The sequence below is a fragment of the Quercus lobata genome, chromosome 9 (genome assembly GCF_001633185.2).
Source record: "Quercus lobata isolate SW786 chromosome 9, ValleyOak3.0 Primary Assembly, whole genome shotgun sequence".
Lineage (NCBI taxonomy): Eukaryota > Viridiplantae > Streptophyta > Magnoliopsida > Fagales > Fagaceae > Quercus > Quercus lobata.
In genome coordinates, this window is record NC_044912.1 from 51,227,450 (window position 1) to 51,242,890 (window position 15,441).

At 35.7% G+C, this 15,441-nt stretch overlaps 1 protein-coding gene across 2 annotated transcripts; it reads right to left on the reverse strand.

Annotated features, from left to right (window-relative positions):
* Positions 1 to 1,471: 1,471 nt before the first annotated feature.
* LOC115959701 (FHA domain-containing protein FHA2) lies at positions 1,472 to 11,217 on the reverse strand. 2 transcript variants are annotated; one of them, XM_031078209.1, is made up of 3 exons: positions 10,452 to 11,217; positions 6,611 to 6,768; positions 1,472 to 2,184 (listed from the first exon to the last, which is right to left on the reverse strand). In XM_031078209.1, exons 1-3 carry the CDS (start codon positions 11,083 to 11,085, stop codon positions 1,975 to 1,977), a joined length of 1,002 nt encoding a protein of 333 aa, XP_030934069.1. In that variant the 5' UTR covers positions 11,086 to 11,217; the 3' UTR covers positions 1,472 to 1,974. The 2 variants fall into 2 exon arrangements, with proteins under 2 accessions (XP_030934069.1, XP_030934068.1); XM_031078208.1 differs by having other exon boundaries at positions 10,458 to 11,181.
* Positions 11,218 to 15,441: the final 4,224 nt, after the last annotated feature.

The window sequence follows — 15,441 nt, forward strand, 5'->3', positions numbered from 1 at the left end:
CTTCTTCTATGACAGTAGCTAAAGTAGGCTTCAACTCATCATCAAAAGAAGATGAGTCATGTTGAGGCTCGTCAACTTGAAAAATAAAATCGAATTGAAAAGGGAAATTTATTGAGAGAAAATAAAAAGGGGATGGAAAAGAAAATTGGGTAGAAGTGGATAAAAATTAAAGAGAAGGTAATCTTATTTACAGAGCAAAAATGTGATTGTAGTTTTGAATTTAAAAAATATGACCGTTGGATTTAAATTTTAAAAATATGAATGTTGAGTTTGAATTTCAAAAATATGACCGTTAAGTAAAAAATAAAAAATATGACTGTTGTGTTTAAAGTTTAAGGATATGGCTGTTTTGAAATATTTTGAGGTTTAATATTGTTAAAACTTATAAAAAACAATATATATATGAAAAAAAGTATCTTATTGAAATAAAGTTTAGAATTAATATAAGTGTTTCGATAAACTGTTAGTTAAAATAGAAAAAAAAATTAGTTATAATACTAAAGTAAATAATTTTTGCACAATTTGATGTGAATGCTCTTATTCCCTTATTTGAAAAATTTTATTAGAGGAAATATGGGTTTGATGTAAAACTACGAAAGTAAAGGAAATATATCTGGTTAAACTTACGTTTTTCCTCCTATCATTAAAACAAAAGTTTTTTTCATGTGCAGCGCGTTGTATGCTCAAGTTTCCGACGTGCCCTTTTGTGCGGTGTGTGAGTCTGTTTTTTTTATATGAAGATTCACTGCAAAAATCACCGAGTATAGATATCATACAACGGAGCCAACAAAAGACCATGAGGGTATACCTTAAAAAATAAAAACGAAAAAAAGACCATGACGGTAAGAAGTTGAAGGAATACGAGCAGAGAGAATACACTGCTAATTCTGAGCTGCTGAATTTGCAGTTCTTTTTGGTACAGCTGAAACTGCAGCATGTAAATGACTTCCCTTCCCTGATTCTCTAATATCATTTTCATTTGTTTTTCAGTCTCCCAACCAGGAAAGAGCATCCAATGCTGTCACCCACCACACCAATATTAAAGTGACTTAGACCCTCAGCATCAGAAGCCAAGATGAGAGCTGCTTAAACAGCCTTAGCCTAACCAAAGGATAGCAATCCACAAGCTGGGTTAATACTGGACTAGACTAGCCATTTATTATTTTTACCTTCATAATTTCTGAAACCAGCAGGCTATGCAGGCTCAGAATCTCAATTAACTGACCGTACCTGAAGGCCGAAGCAAGCCTCTGCCATCTATGCTCTGAAATTGTGAGTTCAGGAATGTCAAGTCCTTGCCTAGCAGCTTGATGCTTCTCATAGCACTCGGCAATATTTTTTAAGAATCTCTTGCACGTTAACTTGAAAGGGAGAACAGTTGTTTAGGAACAACCCCATTTAGTTTTTTATAAAAATAGTACAGTTTTAAACAATATCTAAAAATTAAATTGAAACATGGCGTCGCCTGGACTAGAACCGAAAACCCCATTTAGTAATTGATCTGATGGGATAACCACCAGTTTATAAGCTCAAAAGGAGAATCTACTTATCCAAATCAACCATTCACGACCCTCCTTCCTCCTATCTTGGGACTGACGGTATAATAAACTTAGGACACTAAATACCAACACCGAAAGAGTACCAACAATCTCATATCAGTAGCTTAAACAACAGCAACATAATTCAGATTCAAGCTTGTCATTTACATATATTTAACAGGGTCCTATCTAAAGCTCACTATTGGTGGTTGACCCCATTCCACAACAATAGTAGGTTAGAGAAAAAAGTTGACAATCAGCAATTTTGTCTCTAGAACCTAGATCATCACTATAGAATACACCTCATAAGAATTCCTTGAACAGTTGAATCTCCTTGTTCCTGGCTGCTCGATAGGAATCCCTTGCTATTCCTTTCCTAATAAACTTCACCATAAAGTATCAGCATCACGGAATCACCCATAGCCACTTCATTATTTTATGAGAGCAGAGACACAAGAGAGACAAACTCCAGTGTTACACGACCCTTGGACCTTGTGTTGATGACAAAGTGTTCAGGATATTTCCTTAGCAACATAAGCAAGCCGTACCAAGGTTTCCCCTTGGATTCAGGACCAGGCCAGTCCTCAGATGTAAGATATCTCCTTACTCGACTATGGTGCCAGACATTAGCATACTTCTCCAACAACTGAACAAGATTAGAACCATCAAGGAACACTCAGTAATGTGAACAAACCATATGTATATGTGAGTTTTAACTCCCAATGCAATATCAGTAGTACAAATCATTGTTATCAATGCAATAAAAATGACCCATTACAGCTGAGCCAAAAAGAAAAGATAGTCACTATCATTAAATTTGTTGCCATAAGAATCAAAACTGAAAAGAAACCATGTCTTTTAAAAATATACTTATGAGGGGATGGTGACTTAAGCTTTTGTTTCTTCAGAAAATTAGAAACTCAGTGTCTACTAAATGCCTAAAGTAGTAGCCTCAACCCTATGATTCAATCCCCCTTACAAAATCATCTAATTGCAAGAAGCCCAAATTGATTTGACTTCAATAATAATTGTTAAGGTAGGGGATGAGAACCTGGATTTGGCAACAGCACTAATCAGATTTAGACGAGAGTTAATGAAACAGTAACATCTGAACCTTTAAAGAATTACTCAATGTGAGAGCTGTGTGACGAAAAAGTCAAAAGGAAAATAAATTGCAAGGTGTTGTGTCTTGCAATGGAAGGTCCGCATGGTAACACTAATCAAAAGATGTAATGGGTGGGTTCTAAGTTTACAAATTTCTTTGCACTGTATCCTTCTGGGAAATGTGGTACTAAAAACCCAGCACTTAACTGAAAAATATACTTGCATCATACTAAATATTTTTTACGACAAAGTGCATCCAAGAAGTTAAGAGAATGCTATCTTCCATGTGGAAGACTTTGCAGTATGGAAAAGGAGGCATGGCATCAAAAAGGGATGGCAAGGTACACAGTTCAAGTTTCAAAAATGAACTTAACAGGCTAATACACTAGAGCTAGCATCCATTATTCAGAAGTTTTTTTTTTTTTTGGATAAGTAACGAAAAATTTTATTAATAAAGAAGCCAACCTGAGTACATTGGGGATGTACTGTGGGGGCAAAAATCAAGAACCAAAATTACAACAACCAAGTAAAACAGGAAGGGAAAACAAGAAAAATGCGACAAAGCCACACTCCAAACAAGGAGAGTATGTAAGAAAAAACCAAAATATAGTTGTGCTGCAAGCACCACATCCATGTGGAGCATGGTAATCACAAAAATGTAAAATCAGTTTTTGATGGCACAAACGTAGCATGTTTAGATATAAAAAAAAAATCCTCTTTGAAAACCTAAATTTAAGCCAAAGTCTAAGAACAATTTCCCATGTAAGTTAAGTTGGTTATTTGTATTTTAGTTTATGTTTATTTTGTTTCTCTACAGTCAAATGTATTTTTTAAATTCTGTAATTGTTGGGTATGGGCCATAATTGTGGGCCTTGGGTTTAATTTTATTAATAAGATTTATTTACTTTATGAGTCTTCATGTGTGATATTTCAATTTAATTAGGGTTAGATTCACTGGTAAAAGTAATAGTCCTAATTCTATTAAAAAAAGTTAGGTTTTAGCATCCATATAGTACTCAAAACAAGGAGTTGAGTTGATCAATAAAATATTGATTGTTTTGAGTATTGAGGCACATAGCCTTATTGTTCATTTCTTCTTTTTCTCACTCTTTCCCTTCTTTTTGATATTTTGTAGCTATTCACAGGCACTGTTCACATGCATTGTTCATGCTGCTATCAACGAATTGTGGTAGATTCAATTCTGTTTCTTCTTACCTCTTTGCAACCCTAAATCAATTATTTTCTCTTCCCTACAAAACCCTAGTCATTCCTGAACGCTAACCCTTCTTTCTAAAGGTTCTACACCATAAGTTCACAAATCCTCTTAACCATATGCCTACCACAAGCACACAGAGACAATTTTCCCAGATTGTCTCAATTTTTAATTTTTATCTATGTAGGGTAAAATGGTTTTGCACCCCTTAAACTTCTACTCACGCTCCATTTGTTTTGAAGTAAAATGTTTCCAAGAAAATATTTTACCATGTTTGTTTTGTTGTAAAATAGTTGGTCAACTGTAAAATATTTTTAGTCAACCTTAAGAGCAAAGGCAAAAAGTGGTCAAATGTTTTACGTTTAAAAAATCAGTAAAACATTTTCCAATTTCTCCACTCTCACTCTCAACTATTCTCTCCATTTCTCGCTCACATTGCTCTCTCCTTCTTCCCTCCATCTCTCACTTCTCTCTCCCTCTTCTATCCCACAAACTAGCCAGGAACTCACCTACCCAGTGGTCCGGCAACCACCAGCAATGCCACCTTTTGTCAGCATCACTCATCATCGGCTCCGCCACCAATTCTCAATTTCACAACCCAAATCCTGATCTGAACCAATTGTAAACGCCAACCACCTCTCTCACTCTCTCACACCGATCAAGTTTTGATTTGGGTTTTGAGTTCATGCGATTTTGGGGTATCCAATCTGGCCTTCATGGGTATTTTTTTGGCTTTCTGATTCGGATTTGTGTTGTTTCATCTTTAGTGGTGGCTTGGTGGATGCTTTTTGGGTGGTTGATGGTGGTTTCAGAGTTTGGTGATTGTTTTTAGGGTTGTCGGTGGTTTTTTTGGGTGGTTGGTGGTGGTTTAGGAGTGGGTTTGTGGGTGGGTTGGTGGTGGTTTCAAAGTGGGTTTGTGGTTAGTGGTGGCTGCTTTTTCTTCACGGTATGGATTTTTGGGTGATCGATCAGTGGTGGTTTCTGTGGTTGTGCTTGCATTTGGTGGGTATTGAGAACTAGGAAAAATTTCATTTTACAAGAAACAAACACTGAAAATGATTTTCACAACATTTTTCAAGTATGCAACCAAACATTGTAAAATGAAAATATTTTACTTCGAAACAAACGGAGCATCAGCTGCACAGACATCCCTGAATTAACTTTACCTCAAAAGTTTGAGATTTGAGAAAGATGCAAATAGATCCTTCCATTAGAACCTTCCAAATTTATAACAGAAAATGACAATGTGATTGTTACATAACCGCTGAAGATGTCATCACATTTGATTTGCTCTGCTGCCTCTCCTCTCCCTCTCACCACCGTTAACTTTGTACACCATGACCACCCCATAGAACCCCGGACATCTTCTTTCATAATCTTCAATCATGACATCCTCCCAGTCCTCCTAGTTGTCTTCACCCAACCCACCAACAACCCAGATCCTTTACCCTCACTTTCCTGCAAGTTCTTGAGAACCCTACAGCTCCCTCAACCATGAAAATTAACCCAAAAATTCCTAAAACTACATCGACCTCCCATGGAATCCCTCTATTGGAGGCATTGTCCTGGAACTCATGGACAACTTTGAAACCCGAATCCTCAACTCTAATAATCCCTCTAAGTGTTATGTGCAGCTCAAAGATGCAACCTTCAACTCTAATAAACTCACTGACTGCTACCATGTCCTACCATACCTAACAATACAATGACTAAATTTATAGCAAACACTTTGTTCTGTGATGCACCCAATAATCCAGTCATGCACAACCAATGTATTTAATATTTGTATTTTGACATTATTAGTCGCATCAATCTTATTATCAAATTAAAATTCCCAAAGTTTGTAGCATCGGACAATAAAATGTCAAAATAGAACAAGAGGCAGTACCTAAATGTAGATGGAGGAATGGATAGCTTGCCTTCCCTTACCCATCCCCTCTTCCTCTATTTATTTCTCAAAATCTCAACATAAGGTTCTCTCTTTTGGTGCTGATTCAAGTTGTAAACGAGCTTCTTCAAAGAGTTCCATTCTAAGCATTAAAACTGAGCCCTCCCCATAGTAGAGTTCCATTTACGTATTGGGTTGTGTTTTTTTGAAAATTTTCATTTCTCCTAGAATGGTGTTGGCCTAACTTACATGGTATTTAATGCATTTTAGTGGCCACATACCAATCATGGAGCTATTTTCAATCATTAATTTGGAACAGACATTAACAGAAGGGTTTATTTACATATTTCTTAAAGTTTATGGGTAAAATTGACTAAAGGTTTACTTCATGGATTGTAACTACAACTGGATAATAGTTTACAATAATGTTAGTACCACACTTTGCCACGACTGTCCTACGTGGCAGCCTGTGTGGGGTGGAAAAAAAATGGTGGGTCCATATGATAGTGAGTAGTGACAGCAGCCAATCACAATCTGCCACATAAGACAGTTGTGGCAAAGTAGCAGAATAGTTTAAGTGGTTTTATGCATTTTACCCTATATATACTCAAAATCAGTATATAATATAACTGACTCTATTTAGGTATTAGGCATTCAGTGAACATAGAGGTTTATTTCAGTAACTCAGGCAGTTCCTGCAAGCCCTTAGAACCAAGATGGACTCATTGAAAGTCTGAGGCACTTCATGCAAAAAATTATTGCTGAAGGTTAGCACAAGATCCAAACAAACCCCCCAGGACATCACTTAGATGGGATAAGCAACGGGCAATGACCTTATATACAAGCAATAAAGGTAACAATACTAACCACAGCATGAAGTTTCTCCATAGGCATCCATTCTCCAGGACCACAAATATCTGAGAGCGCAGTAGCTACAGTTGATACCACGTCCTTTTCTTCCAACTGCAGAAGTTGATGATTGTCAGCATCCCGATCAATCCTTGATCTTCCATCTGCTTTCTTCTCTGCAGGAATTGGAGACAATACCATGCCAATGAAAGAGTATTTTGTAGGTACAAGTGTTGTATCATTTATACAGCCATTTTGGAACCAAGCAGTCAAAAAGGAAAAGCAAACTGTCAAAGCAACTATGTGGCAATTCAATTCAAGAATGCATGATATCAATACAAAAACAAATTTTCAGGATCATTTTCAAGTGATATAGTGAATATGAGAACATCTTATCACAAAATCAAGTCAATAACCCTTAATCGGTGAGAAAGGAATTCTAGAATCTTTGAGGGGTATGAGAGGACCATTTTCGATTTTTTTTTTTTTTTTTTTTTGACGCGTGGAACCTCAACAAGGTAGGGCCCTTTGGATCCACCACTGGGAAGTAAACCACAAATACACAACCCCACCACCATAAGAGGACCATTTTAGATTTGAAATTGCTGTTTTTCATAACCGTGTTTGAATGGATGACAGCATCAAGATTATTTTCTTTTTTTTTGATAAGTAATCAGAGAAATGATATAAATGAGGAAAAATAAAAGTACAAGTAGTTCATGATGATGAACAACAAGAAACAGAAAAACCAAACAACAAAACCAAAGATAAGGAACTCAGAAAGATAAACTAAGGGAAAAAATCAAGATTATTTTCATTTTCAAACTTATTAGATTCTATGGATCATAGTTGAATTGTGTGTGTACCTATTGTATATAGCCTTTGTGGTTGGGCTACATACCTCCATCTCTTAAAAAAACTTATTTACTTATCAAAAAATAATTATGCCTTTAATAGTGCTTCCATGGTCCTCCATCACGAGGACTAGCCAAGCTCATCATGCTTTTTGCTATTGAGTGAGAGCTCCTCCATGCTCCTCATGCTTTTTGCTATTGAGTGAGAGCTCCTCCATGTATTGATTCGTAATGCACCCAACTTGTTTGAAGAAAAAAAAACTCTTCAGAAAAGTTTTGTTTCTAGCTTTTTCTAGCACAAACTAAATAAATTTTAGGAACAATAGCCAAGGTTGGCTACATAATACATGTGTTTCTCTTTGAGGTGAAAATTGGTGTAAATATGATAAATTCAACAAGGAAGAATGTCATATGCATTAATTTGATGTCAGCTACAGTACTTTATTTTTAATCAAGTTTCAAAACATGTTCCATATGATGGCTTGCTTACAAGATAAACTTAGAATAAATGGTCATAACCTAGAACTAGGCCAATTAATAAAGATAGTAGCATTTACCCCTACCCTATGTCTGTGCATATATACCCCAGGAAAATGGATTCGTGAAGTCAACATAAATTATAATAGCACCATTGGATGGACATCTTGGTAAACATTAAACAGCCCATGAACAGAACAAAATTCTAAGCCTCATCCTAATTCCTCAAAGAATCATAACATCAGCAACAAACAATCCCAGTTACAACACATGATCTAAGGGTTTGCTTTCCTTTTCAGCTTCTGCACATTCCTTCTCAAAGGTTCATTCCAAGTCCCCTTTCAATTTATGTAAAGTCAGCATCTTGTATAAATTTATCAAGAAGCTGTATATCCTATTTATCATAGGAAATCCCAAAAAGAAGCCATAAACACAAAAGTATCTAATAAATTGTACCTAAAATTTGCCCTCTCAGTACATTGGATAATCACATGTAGTGTTGCGGGAACTAGGAACACTATTTCTCAAAATGGAATCCATATTCTCTTTTTAAGACACGGAGCAATGCACTTATTTCAAATAGTCAACCTTTCCCTTCAGTTTCCTGAAAGCAGATTGTGGGTGTTGGTTATCACCAACACTGCTATCAGGTTTACATTTTATTTCACATTTGTTTCCATCCTCATCATCCTAAGTGATCTATATCTATTAGAAGATTTGACCATCCAATTGATAAGTTCAATATTTTCATCTTCTTCAGGGGCTCCAATCATTCTCAACAGGGATTTTCCATAGTCTATAATGCATTTTTCAGAATCTTTGTTTTCATGGAACTTGGAGTTAAGGATCCTTGGATGGATTCTTTAGTTACATTATATAATGGAACTTGGAGCTAAAATTGTATTTTTTACACTCTATGCTTGAGTGGATGGCTTGCTTAAGTAGCCATTCTTTTTCTACCTTGAAGGAAATTCTAGATTAATGGAACTTAAGATGAAGTTTTGTTGCCTTCTTAGTACACTGCCTGTGTACATGAGAAGCATACTCATTTTCATTTCAATAAAGTTTTATTTCTTATCAAAAAACAGGTATAGATGTTAAAAACCTAGTTTAAGTGGGTCTAAATGCATACATGGATGATTATACCAACTGTACCAATTAGGAATCTCATCAGCTATAATGAGAGGTTTATTCAACATGTTTCTTACAAACACATCAAACACCGTTCAATTTATTGAAATTGTGATTGTGATACTATGTGTGTGTGTGGGTGTGGGTGTGGGTGTGTGTATTTCACTAAAATGAATAAGACTCAATTTTTGGGAAACTAAGTCTAGGTTGAAAGGGGGGCCAAGTGGTGGTTGAGGAGGGGAATAAATATACTAGGCCACAAGATGAGTGATAAAGATATACTTTAAAAAGAAATTAAACCTTAAAACATTGAATTGGTTCATAATCTATCAACTGTGCATCCTCCAACAACTACAAGCACAAAATAAACACCAACCAAACATAAAAATATCAAAGTGGAAAGGGGAAAAAGTTCCTATCACCAACTGATTAACAAAAAAATATATATATTGTTCATAAGAACAGAAGTAGCAGGTTTGCATAGTCAATAACACAAACGCAAAGTAATCCAGATAATGAAGTATATCAAGGTTTATCAAAGGGTTTAACCAGCACCATCCATGAGTCATCCCAAAGAACTTAATGAAAAGAACCAAGGAATACAGCATTCAACAACTTCTCATGTAGAATGAAAAAAACCTCCACTACCATTTTTATATATATATTCAACAGTTACAATGGGGGATATTGGGTTTGAACCCTGAACATCTTCATTGGAAACACTAGGAGGTTCTAGTTGAGCCAAGGCTCTTGGCCAAAAAGCTCCACAACCAAAAATATCAACAATAATACGCAAAGATTTTCCTCCCAAATATTCTAACAAACTCAAAATCCAATTACTAATTCCCACCAATATCACCATAATCAAAAGCCCTAACCAAAAAAATTCCACACTGTTCTCAGTTATTAAACCAATCAATCGAAACAACCCCTTAATATCGTTCAGAAAATGCAAGCATAATCTAACAAAGAAAGTGTCCAAGCAACCCTCAACACAATCAAAAGCTCACAACCACATGTAATAAACAACATCCGAAATGCCACATTGCCAAGAGCCTCAAAGCTCAGTAGCATTGCCTAGCGTCTTTTCTGAGGAAATCCAAAATATCACATCCCAATAACTAAAACCCATCAAACAAAATAATCATATCATCCACAAAACACACCTCACATGCCATATCCTCCTACTCGTATTAAATTCTAAAAAAAAAAAATTGAAAAACTAAATCATCAAAAACAAAAAAATCCAAAATGGCACATACCAGTGATTAAACTCACCAAACAAAACAATCATATTAATATCTTAGTAAACCGGTATATACCATTGAATTAAAAATCTACTCTACCATCTCCTCCTACTAGTATTGAATTTGAACAAAAATCGAAAAAACACTAACCCTTACCGCCGGAGCCTCCAGCGCCATAGCTGTACCCATCAAATCCTTCTCTCCTCACCTTCTTCCCACTACTCCCACCAATCCCATTATTATCATCATCACCATCATCCTCCTCATACTCCTCATAATACTCCCTCCCTCTCCCCTTCTTCCCACTCCCCATTGCGGCCGCCGCGATATGATAATTCCCATAATGCCCCGCCGAGACCGGCGCTGCCACAACCGCCCCCGCCCCCGCCCCGGCCGCCGCGGCGTAACCCCGAGCACCTACCGGGCCACCGAGGATGCTCCGAACGGGCAAAAGGAAGTAAAACTCTTTGTCACCGATCTGGAGAAGGTCCTGAGAATCGAGCTTCACGGGAGGGTTGCCGGGGAGGTGGAGGACGCCCTCGACGAAGCAGCCGTTCTTGCCGAGGACTTCGAGGGCGAAACGGCGGCGGGCGAAGTCGTAGAAGATGCGGGCGTGGTGGCGGGAGATGTTCATTCCGCCGCCGAGGCTGGAGAGGTCGACGTCGACCGTCGATTTCTTGGAGTTCCGGCCGAGGATTATGGAGTAGGTTTGCATGTAGTACTCGAAGTCTTCGCCTTGGAGCTTCGCGAACCCCGCCTCCACGTCGCCGCTTGTGGCGCCCATTGATGATGTTTGGATTTGCTCTGTCTCTCTCTGTGTGTGTTTGTGATTCTGATTTTTGTGAGAGTGAGAGAAAGAGCATGGAATTTGGAATTTGAAGAAATGAGAACTTGGAAATCTGGGGAGACTTTTTCTTGGGCTTTGTTTGTTCGTTGTGTCTGTTTGGTTTGTGAGGGTTTTGTATCCAGAGGGAGAATGGGATTTTCTTTTATTTGGCTAAATGACAAATTATACCCTCTAAGTTTCCGTTTGATCGGAGAAGTGGAAAAGAAGGAAGGGGAAAGTGAAGGAATAAAATACTTTTTTATTTGATTAAGAAGAAAAATTAGATGATAAAAAATGTAGTTTGTATAAATTTATAATCACGTCATAAGATACACAAAAATAACACTTTGGGTGCATTTGGGTTGCACTTAAAACTTAAAATTATTTCACTATTTAGTTTATTTTTACTACTATTTATGGGTTCTATTTCATTTTTTGGCATTATTTATAGGTCCCACTGTATTATTTCAACTAACTTTTATTTTTATTTATAGTACTTTCAATAATAATTTTTTAATTTTAACAAAATAAACGGTATCTAAATACACCATTTGTTAAATTTTTATTAAAAATACATACATGAATGGACACTTCATTAAAAAAAAAAACAAAAATAAATAAATTCAAGAACCCAAAACTGAGGAAAAAATTTATATAAAAAAAAATTAATAACCCCCAAACAAAAACAAAAAACCAAAACCGATGAAAAATAATTATAAAAATAAAGAAACGAATAGCACGTCAAATAAAAAGAACTTATAGGAAAAATAACGTTGTCAGGGAAAAAAATGAAAGAGGCAAAACAAAAAACACATCGTGGATTGGACATTTTAGTCCAAAATTTTGCACCTCATTTTTACTCTCATTTTTTCTCCATTTTAGAAATATTAAGTTTTGGTGGGACCAAACAAAAAAAAAACAACTGGGCTTTACCATTTTTCTCTCCCCCTCCCCCTCTCAACCAAAATACCCTCCCACCCATTTTTTCTCCTATTTTTCACTTATTTTTTTCATCCTCCCTAAAATCATTCCAACCAAACATACCCTTAATTTGTCAAAATTTGGTTATTTCGCTTTCATTCAATTAAGTTCTCTAACTTTTAAATCTATTCAATTAAGTTAATTAAGTTTCCATTAGTCTCCGTCAAAATTGTGTAGTTAACTCTTAGCTTTGTTAAATAACTAAAATTAATGAAAATGAATTAGAATAATGAATTAATATTTTAGGCAAAGTTGGAGGATGCAATTTATAATTACCATATTTTTTTCCTTTTCATTCTATATGCGATGATGGGATTTTTGTTACACAAAAATAAATAACATAATAGGGAACATTTATCTTATTTCCCTATGAACCAATAGATTTATTTATCTCTTTTGAAAAGAAATATTATACAATTCAACTTTTCTTCCCATACAACACATAAATCGTAGGACAAATTATGGTTTGGTTGTATCATAATTTAGTCCATAAATTGTTATATTAACTATCTAAAATTTGGATTAAAATGCAGCTCAGAACAATTTTTTTTTTTTTTTAGTTGGATTAAAACGAAAACAAATGAGTGTTTTGTCCAAATTAATACATTTTTCAGCCCACCTTTGGTTTATTGGTCCACACCCACTTGAATGGAGGAGTTTGTCTAAATGCCTCTTAAGTTGGTGATTCATCTAATTATATCTTTCCCTTTATATATATTGAGGGTTTTACATGGAGTGACAATAAAGGGCATGGTTTATATGGTAGACAAAGGAAGATTTTTTTTTTTTTTTTTATATAATATAGAATTATACCCTAACCTAATTTAAGTGTATGTGTGTGTGATCTCCCTCCTGGAGACTTAAATCCCGGCTTTTACCCCCCACCTCCCACAACCCACAAGCATTTATACTTGTGAAGTGACCATTGCACCAAGGGTGTGCGGTGGTGACAAAGAAAGATTTTGAAAGAAAGGTAATTAGTTTTGAAATTAATGTTGATATCGCTCCGAATCAGTAAGATGGATGATCTGGCTTCGGTGGGCTACTGAAGTGGTGGAAGGCCTACAAGAAACAAACAATCAAAGAGGAGACCGGAGAATACCGGCCAAACCCTCTCCGATGAAGAAGTTAGTCTCGCAGAGAAGGGAGTTCCAAGTATTTTGGAGTAATGTCTCAGAAAAGTTCTTACCTCTGTCGGGTTCAGACCGGTCCTTTATATAGGGATCCTAGGGACGGTTATTTGTCCAATAACCTCCCCAAGATTTGTGGAAGCCAACGAGTCCGGAGTTAACTTCCTCAACGGCTACTAAAATTGTAACCGCTAACGGAAGTTAACTTATTTGATGGATTCGTTGAGATAGTTGCGAGTTTAGTAACTGCTACAAAGAGTCAAAAGTTCTAAGTGTTGCGTATTCGTTCGTCTGGTGGAGGACTGTTTGGTCGTCCATGGACATTTGAAGGTCGTCCATGGACGACCTTCATCATGGACGACTTTATCATCCATGGGAGACTTCACTGATCAAGAGTAGTATTATTGTCCATGAACACTTTTACTTATTCTGGGGTGATTCCAGGTCGAACTTGCTCAATTGGATCTGGACGACCACTTTGGACGAACCGGAGTTAGACTAATTTTCTGCTCCCCTATCAAATGCGATTCGAGGAAAAAGAGAGCCCAAAAAAAAAAAAAAAAAGAAGTCAATTAAGCCCAAGTGATTGCCACTTGGCTTGTGTTATTTAATATGTCCATCAACATATGAATGATTGGCCAAGTGTTGATCAGCACTTAGGCCTAGGTCATCCTAATTTCCTTCATTTTTTCAGCTCCTAGTTGCAATTAATGCATAGATTTTTTCCAAATTTCTGCCTTTTGGACCTTGGTTGGAGCTAAAGACTAGATAATTAACATTTAATTCTTCCAATCGCAATTAAATACAACCAAGAATTAGGAATTTTTAAATGTTGACTAACCAAATTGAATTGCGTGCATGTAATCACATTATTATTTTTTATTTTAACCAATAGGATCATGACATGTCATTAATTTAAATTGGAATTAAATTAAACCAATCAAAATTAACTGCTCATAATCATATGTGGTTGGATCTAACTTAACTGTTAAAACTTGATTTGATGATATCTTTCAATCCGATAGTCCAATTGATACATGTGGTCTGTCGTTTTGATCATTATCATGTGAAGCAATTAAAAATCAAACAATCAAGATTACAATCTTACTTTTGTGGCATTAAATTACCATTTTACCTCAATATGAGGTTAAATGCAAGTTGCAAAATAGAGTCTTAATGGTAAATAACCATTGAGGCTCATTTGACCTATCTAGTTGTGGTTTTCACACATTTATGAATACATTATTATTTTTAAATTGAACTTCCATTGAAATTAAACAAATTATTTTGTTACACTACCATTCAAAACTCATAGTTGCATTAATACAATTCCTCCAAAACCATGCTAGAGTAGGAAACAAAAGTTACAAAACAATGGCAACAAAATTATCTCTAGTATTAATAATATCAAATTTTTGTGTCATAAAGCACACCTCTTAAGCATGAGCAAGACACAAAGGTATCTAGGTTTAACTCCAAAAATGGGAAAAAGTCTTCCACAACTCGAAACAATCATGTTTTAACTCAATACCTAAAATTTCCATTCCAAGAAATTAATCAAATATGACAATTCATTACTATTGGTGACTTTTTCGCAAAAAAGGAAGAAAAAAACATGGCTTATACCCAAATTAAGAAAAAAGAGGAATTATTAAAGAGAAAGAGAAAAACGCCATCTTATACCCAAATAAGAAAGAGAATGAGAGAGTACTGATCTTTGGTGAGAACTTTGTGGGGGGAATCTAGGAATTGGAGTGACCTAGCTATAACTGTAGAGTTTGAATGTAAAATCAATTTTAATTGTTTGAGGTTGAATGCAAGAGTCATTCCCACCGCCACCCTCATGGGCCTCATCCACATTTTCGGGCGATGACAAATCAAAATCAGTAATATTAATCAAATATTCGTCAAGCACTCCTCTATTATGGGTATTATCCTTATAAATATATACTTAGATTATGCTATAATAGAAATTTTATCTTTTATATATATATATATATAAATAAAGGAGAAAGAGCACTAGAAGTAAAAAATGGGTTTATCACTATTAGATTCATAGGCTCTTCAGCGTTGATTGTTGTTACACAAATAATGTGTTTTCAAAATTTTGTTTGTAGAAATTTAATATAAAATGAAAGTAAATTAGGAAGAAACCTAAACAATGGGAAATTTTTAGAAATTGTTTGCTTAGAAAATGTGAGTT